At 41.7% G+C, this 8,165-nt stretch overlaps 1 protein-coding gene across 1 annotated transcript; it reads left to right on the forward strand.

Annotated features, from left to right (window-relative positions):
- The first annotated feature begins 696 nt into the window (after positions 1-696).
- Positions 697-6,041, forward strand: LOC112174546 (nitrate regulatory gene2 protein-like). Its single transcript, XM_024312335.2, is given in 5 exon segments — positions 697-1,001; positions 1,004-2,107; positions 2,201-2,385; positions 3,279-3,502; positions 4,980-6,041. Coding segments are annotated over 5 exon segments (2,511 nt in total). The 5' UTR covers positions 697-799; the 3' UTR covers positions 5,776-6,041.
- The last annotated feature ends 2,124 nt before the right edge of the window (positions 6,042-8,165 follow it).

The following is an 8,165-nucleotide window of genomic DNA, read 5'->3' on the forward strand; positions in this document are numbered from 1 at the left end:
CAAATATGGTATCGAAGTTGAGTGACTAAAATTTAACTATCGAATAAGCATTTGTGTAATTCTGCGTATGAGCATTTGTGTAATTCTGCGTAAATTTAATCTAAGAAGGGTTTATGCCCCCAAAAAAGAACATCAAATCTCTTTGAGTAGCTTTTAAGTAAACTTGGTTTCCTTTTTTAGATAGCAAGTAAACTATTTCATAATTATAACAACTAATCTGCTAATCATCCTTCACCACTTCGATTAACCCAAAAGACAGTAAATCATTGTTTTTTGTTTAGGAAGAAATCACACATACACACATTTAACAAATATATATATATAAAGAAAACAACATGCATAATTCCCACATATTCTTTAATCCCATCTTCAAATGAGAATTTCATGATATGCATACACCATATTTCGATTCTTTCACCGTTAAAAATAAAGAATAAAGAGCTAAAAATTTAAAAAAAGGTGATTTTTTTTTTTTTTTTTTTAGTTAAAGTAAGTGACGCTCTAAGATACCCCAGAAATTGCCTTTTCAGAAAAAATCAAATTTCAAAATAAAGAAACCTTTTTTGTCTAAATAATTTTTAAAAAAAAAACTAAAAAAAAAGTTAAAAAAAAAAATCCCACAACACTCACCCAACAGCCAACAGACGACAAAAGCTTAACTACTATAACTTCTTCTTCCTTCTTCCTTCTTCCTCCTCTCACTCTCACTCCCACTCCCACTCCCACTCCCTCCATTTAAAACCCACCACACTTCAAAAACCCACTTCAAAATTTGTCATCTTTCCTCATTCTTCCCATTATGGGCTGCACGGCGTCCAAATTGGACAACGAGGACACTGTGCGGCGGTGCAAGGACCGGCGCCGTTTAATGAAAGACGCCGTCTTCGCCCGCCACCACCTCGCCGCCGCCCACGCCGACTACTGCCGCTCCCTCCGCCTCACCGGCTCCGCCCTCGTCTCCTTCGCCAACTTCGAACCCCTCTCCATCTCCGACCAAACCCCGCCGTCTTCCTCCACCCTACTACCACCACTTCCAACCCCTCTCCTCCTCCTCCTCCCTCCTCCAATCCCCTCCACCCACGTGTCCCGCCCTCCCAGCTCCCTCCTCCCTCCACCCCCGCCGCCGCCTCCGCCGCTCTCCCCACCATCGCCAGCTCCAAGCTCCCCCACATCCTCTCCGACTCCTCCCTCTCCTCCTCCCGCCGCCACCGCCGCCGGAGACAGCCTCCGCCGGGGCCGAAGCTCCCGCACATACTCTCCGACACCAGCCCCTCCTCCACTCCCCGAAGCCAGAACTCCAACTTCACCGGCGGCGGGTTTCCGACGGCCTTTCAGGCGAACTCGACGTACTCCAGCACGCCGTCGCAGGCCTCCTCCGTGTGGAATTGGGAGAATTTCTACCCTCCGTCGCCGCCGGACTCCGAATTCTTCAACCAGAGAGAGCAGGAGTCCAAACAATCCCACCACCTCGACGATTCCGACGACGACGACAACACCGAGCCGGAAACCGAAACCGAGGCATCGGAATACAATTACTTCCACAACATGCCCAAATCCCAACCCACCGCCCGCCAAAACCACTCGTATTCTCAGTCGGAGAAGTACGCCCAGTCCGAAACCGAGAGATCAGAGTACGATTTCTTCGTCCCCAACCGTAACCCTAAAGCTCCGGCCAAGACTCAGTCGGAGAAGTACGCTCAGTCGGAGAGAGAAGAGGTCCACTGCAGCGAGTGGGGCGATCACGATCGCTACAGCACCACGAGCTCGTCTGAAAACGAAGACGACGACAGGGATTCGAGATCCGAGATGGGGACCCGGTCCAATTTCGACCCGTCGGTTCGGGCCGAGTCGGTCGCGGGCTCGGTGCCGCCGGCCCAGACGATGCCGAAGTACGCGCCGAGCATGAGGTCGGAGGGGTCGGAAGGGAGTACTTACCGGAGCAGTGAAATCTCGAACATGAAAATGGTGGTGAGGCATAAAGACTTGAAGGAGATTGTGCAGGCGATCAAGGAGAATTTCGATAACGCCGCGGCGGCCGGAGACCAGGTTTCCGAGATGCTCGAGTCCAACCGGGCCCAGCTTGATCGGAGCTTCAAGCAGCTCAAGAGTAAGTTTTTCTTTTACTTTTTTTTTTCTTTTATAATTAAATTACAAAATTAACCAAAAATAAATTAATGGTTGTGATTTTTGGGTTTTACAGAGAAAGTGTATCACTCAAGTAGTGTGCTTAGCACATTGAGCTCGACTTGGTCGTCGAAGCCGCCGCTAGCGGTGAAGTACCAGCTGGACGCGGAAGTGCTCAATGCACAGGGCGGTCCGAAGAGTCTATGTTCCACCTTCGAGCGGCTTTTGGCTTGGGAGAAGAAGCTCTATCAGGAAGTCAAGGTTTTTTTACTTCCAATTCCGATTTTGTAACTAATTTCTGATTTTCATAGTTAATTGAAATGACTTAGTTTAGTTTTGTTAGGGGAATACTTGTATAGTAAAATACTAGTTAAGATTAGAGTTAAGACAAAAGGGTAGCCATCAATGACAGAGTTGTGTTGATGCTTTGATCCACCGCAGTTTTTGACTTTATGGACGAAAATGTCCATGCATTGCGCTGGGCATAAAATAAGCCAACCTTTTGCTGGGTGCATCTTTTGTGATATAGTTTCTGATTTGGACGGTTGTCTTGCCCCAAGATGTAGCATATTTGGCTGTGAATGTGTAATGGCTTGTGAAAATGACTGATATACCATTGACAGCACCATGTGAGATTGACAAGGACTTCCTTCATTAGTCTTCTAATCTAATCAAAATGAGTCATATGGACTGTATGTGTGGACCGGCCTGTCGTGTGAGGCTACTAGCTAGACTCCTTTGCTAAAGTTGACGCACTTTTTTTTTTTTTTTCTTTGCTACCTGGAAAAGAAATTAGCTGCATTTATTGGCTGGCAAAGAGTGACATCTTTGCTAGTGTAGCCTTTTTTTTGTTTTTGTTTGCTTGGTCGACTAGAAAAGCTTCTTTATGCTTGGAGATGCCTTTTCTGGGTTTTTATGAAGAGATTTGTATTAGTATTTGAAATCTTATTACTTTTTGGCTATGGTTTGTCAAAGTGTTCTCCTTTTAACACGAAATAAGTTAAAGAGCGTTCTTTATCTTAAATTTTGTTATATGACATTTATTTGGATGTGCTTTTAACTATTCATGTCTTTTAGTGCCTGCTGGTGCTACTGTGAGTGCTTGTGCTCATATGTGGTTCAAACTGACCGAACAAATTGCTAATGGATTTCAGGCTAGAGAAAGTGTCAAGATTGAACATGAGAAGAAGTTATCTTCACTACAAAATCAGGAGTACAAGGGAGAGGACGAAATCAAGGTAGACAAGACCAAGGCGTCAATAAAGAGGCTGCAATCACTAATTATTGTCACATCTCAGGCCGTCTCAACCACCTCAACTGCCATCATTGATCTTAGAGACTCTGATCTTGTTCCTCAGCTTGTTGAGCTGTGCCATGGGTAAGTCTACTCTGTTTTCATTAACTTGGATTTTGATATAAACGCTCCTTTTCGTGCACAAACCATGAAACATATTGGAAGTCATCCCATATATTAAAACATCAAGATCCATCTTAAGAGTGGTCCTTTTCTCTAGGGATCCATCTTGAATGGGGTCTTGACAAATGACCGGTTTGATTCATTAGATTACATTGTGAGGTAGTCCCATTTGTGATCCCTTTTGGTTCTATTAAAAGGAATGCCTCTTAAAAGAGCCTCATGGTTAAAACATATATTCGGTTGGTCTACTCAATTTAGCACATTTGATATTCTCTCGTGTGAAAACAGCTAGATAGATAACTGTCCTTTTGACTTGGTAGTTGCAAACATTATGAGTCATTGCTCCGCCGTGCCACATGGGTCTCTCCTTCAGGAACCACATGTGCCTTGTTGTACTGGACTGACCAATTGCTGGGTATCTCTTATAATTACATACTGGCCCCCAAAAACTTCTTTCCGGTGGTCATGTTTCCTTTCCCCTAATCTGCAGACCCATTTTGGGACAGTTATTGTATGTCAAGTTAGGTGCGTTGGACTTTAACTATGATATGGCCCACAGTTGTCTGTTCTGGATCCAGGGATTACCCAAGTTTCAAGGTTTCGTTGTATGCAATTGGTGTCATATCTACTGGTGCTTGAATTTTGATGACTTAAAGAACCAAAAGTCCTACATACTGCCAGTGTACACTGTTGTATCCATATTTTTTCCTTGTGGGGCCATTGGCCTTGATGCTTAGAGCTAGTAATAGTTATCTGGAACTCAAGCACAAATTATCTGAAAGAGTCCTAAGAATATTACAATGATTGGCCATAAATAAGTAATAAATGATATCATAATCAATTTGCTGGTGCAGAGACAATTAAGGGCTACTTGAACTACCTTGGCTAATCTGGAGTGGTTTTGTAATTGGGTTTTAATGACAAGAATCAAACTATAGCCCAGAAAGGATGATAAGACAGATGTGCTTCTAGTCTTAGTTCTGCATTTACTTTCCTAGCTTGAGGTGGTCATAGTTATTGCTCTGTGCAGCCTGCAGGTTGTGTTTTTTTTTTTTTTAACTTAACAGGCTAAATGAAGTGCATGTGGTAGGTAGAACTTATGTGTTAGCTTTTTTGCTTACTAAAGCTCCAGTCTTCCTCATTTAAAAAGTCTTTCTTTTTTGGTACAGTACATTAGTTTTTCTTTCCAGTAACAATTGGGACAATCCAAGATTCTAAGGTAGAATTGAATGTTATTACTTTCATTAGATAAATTCATGAACCCTTATTGGCACCATCTTCCGATGCATTTCCATCATTTATGTGGAATTATAGGATAAACTAGTTTGAATCTTTTGACGAAACTGTTTTGTGTACTGCTGGTTCTACACTTAGTAGGGCTTAGCTTAGTAGTCTGCATTTGAAATGTATATTTATGTGTCTGATGTACCAAATGCAGGTTTATGTACATGTGGAAATCAATGCACCAGTACCATGAAGTCCAGAACAACATTGTACAGCAAGTTAGGGGACTTGTGAACCGGTCATCCAAGGGTGACGCAACCTCCGAACTGCACCGCCAGGCGACTCGTGACTTGGAATCAGCTGTTTCTGCCTGGCACTCCAGCTTTTGCCGCTTAATAAAGTTCAAGCGGGACTTTATCCAGTCTGTTCATGGTTGGTTCAAGCTCAGCCTTCTTCCTGTTAACAATGACACCTTCACCGGCAACAATGAGCCTTCTGATGTATATTTCTTCTGCGACGAGTGGAAGCATGCACTTGACCGTGTCCCTGACACAGTGGCTTCAGAGGCTATCAAGAGCTTCATCAATGTTGTCCACGTAATCTCCATAAAACAAAGTGAAGAGCTGAAGATCAAAAAAAGAACTGAAGCTGCATCCAAGGAGCTTGAAAAGAAGGCTTCTTCTGTGCGGAACATTGAGAAGAAGTTCTATAATTCCTACTCCATGGTTGGTATTGGACTTCCTGATTCAGGGCCTGATAACGGGCAAGGTTTGGATGCTCGTGACCCGCTTGCTGAAAAGAAATCTGAACTTGCAACCTCCCAGAGGCGGGTTGAAGAAGAAATGAGTAGGCATTCAAAGGCAGTGGAGGTGACTAGAGCAATGACTCTAAACAACCTTCAAACAGGGTTGCCAGGGGTTTTTCAAGCACTGACCAGTTTTTCTGGGTTATTTACAGAGGCACTCAATTCAGTTTGTACTCGTTCCTACTCCATCAATAATGGATCATAGTTATCGTGCCTGTGGTTTTGTGGTAAGTTGGAAGTTAAATTATAGAGCTGGGATTTTTTGGCTGGGGCTCATATTGTTAGTAGTATTCTTTTTGGGGGGTTTCAACATGTATATATATGGAGTTTTGTGATTTTTGCAAATCCTTTTTGCAATTGGAAGGAAGGAAAATGTCTAAAGCTTCTGTACAGGAAACTGCTCAGATTGTTGAAACCCGAGCTTCGCTGTTTTTCAGCATTACCAATAAATATACGTGCTTTTCTTCTCTCTTTGTTCTTTCTTAATTTCTTTCATCTCTTCCCCCTTGAGTTTGTATGTTCTTCTGTATTTCCTTGTTTTAAAATCAGACATAAGTCATAACTGAGATTCTTCTGTAGCTGTTGATTATATAATCCAGATAAGATTCAGGAGAGAGCATCCAATCTGTTTCCAAATCCAGACAGTTGACTTGGCCGGCTGCAATCTAGGATCTAGCATTGCATATCTTGGATCCAAGCTAATAGAGAGTGACACTAATCAAACCATGGTTCACTACTTCACCGTAGGTCTGTACTTTTTGGTAGTTAGAAATTGATGCTTCTTCTTTTTGGGTTACAAAGGAGTATCGAGAGGTGATTCGGACTTTGAATCTAAATTCGAGTAAACTCTTGCCAAAAACACCTGCAGTAATTTTTTTAAAAAAAAAATTTATGAGAAATGTGCTCTTGTGAAAAAATGATTATATATTGTTTTATAGTCTCATTAGTCGTACAAACACAAAAAACTCAATGAAACTCGAAAAAATAAATGTCATATATCATAACTTTGTCAATTTATACTTGGGCTCAATAGTAATAAATCTGAAGTATGACATACTTTCAAGTTTGAAGCATATGAGAAAAAGATCAGATATTATTATATCATCAACAACAAAATGGATGGATCATCAAAAGATAAACGTAGCCCATGTGTTGTGGTCCTCTAGATACTGTTCAATTATTTCAAGAACTTTTAAAATTGAAGGCCAAGTAATTTTCATCTTTAGGGTAGGGCACCTTTCCTACATTCCCTCTATGGTGTTTTACTTGGTCTTCAAACCTTTCATTTTCTTTTCTGTTTTTACAATATACTTTTACTTTTCCCTTGGCAGACTGGTGTCTTAGCGAAGCTAATCGGTGGATGGTGACCGAGGGCCAAGTTGAGTGCTGGTTCTTGGCTCTTCTTTTCGGCTTTGGTGGTGTGGAGAAGCTGAGGATCTCTTTGCACCGCCCTGGTTTAGGGATGGGCTTGGGCTCATCAACAAAGGGGCTTGGGTTCGGAATTGGTCCTAAGCTTGAGTTGTTTTAATGCTTTTTGTGGGTTTCTCCATTTAGTTTAATACATCGAGGTCTTGTTTTATCTTTTGATTTAAAGGTGATAAAGTCGAGTGAAATTATGTAAGAACAATTCTTAGGTTCACCTCTAGGGGTGAATGAGCAAATTCACCATCTCTTGCGATTAACGCATAATAACTTTATAATTTTTTAATCCAACTATTCATGTTGTATAACGTAATCTTTATATATGTAAAAAAATCAATCAAATTGAAGACCTTTTAGTTGCTCATTTCTATAAAATACATGGATGGTTCATTATAGTAGTAGTACGTGTTGTTAGATCCATCAATTTGTTTGATTCAATTAGATAACTAAACGATTTCCGATTCGATTGATTGTTTACAGAGATGATCTTTAAAGGATAATTTGAGATATAGACTGTTGGATTATAAATTTATTAAGTAAAAATATGTTAATCGACAACGGAGGTGAATATGCTCATTCACCCTGGAGTGAACCTAAGAATTGTTTTTTATGTAATGAGTGGCATTTGTTCCATTCATTTGTACTAGGTCATAAAATTATGCATAAGTCAGTGTCTATGAAGGGCGGATTCATATGCTGTCAATGAAAATGACTGAGAGCTCTCTCTCTCCCCCAAAGGAGGGGGTTTATGCAGTGGTGCCTTCTCAAAGGAGGGGAACAAGCCTAACCTCGAATCTCTGTGCACCAACCTAGTTCCGACCAGGTTACTTTCTCGTGGTAAAGGGGAATGACCAGCTGTGGACGGAGCCGATGGTCACGTAGGGCGGCAACAATCTTGGTTCTTGGGTCATTATTTGGAGTGGGTTCAACTCTGAACCCTATTGCTGACAATTGGGTTGACCTTCTTCACTATTATTGGGCCGACTTTTGGGCCAAGCACTATGGTTTGGTTTGGCTGGACTATTAAGGAGGGTGCTTTGGCATCCAAGGACTCTGGGAAGTCCAACTCTACGGGGGAAGTAGGTTGTTCTTGCTTAGTAGATCGAGTTTGTCTAGTCTATTTTAGCCGAAGTTTTTCGACATGTCTTCTTGGAAATGTTACATATATCTTGT

Source organism: Rosa chinensis, chromosome 1, assembly GCF_002994745.2.
Source record: "Rosa chinensis cultivar Old Blush chromosome 1, RchiOBHm-V2, whole genome shotgun sequence".
Lineage (NCBI taxonomy): Eukaryota > Viridiplantae > Streptophyta > Magnoliopsida > Rosales > Rosaceae > Rosa > Rosa chinensis.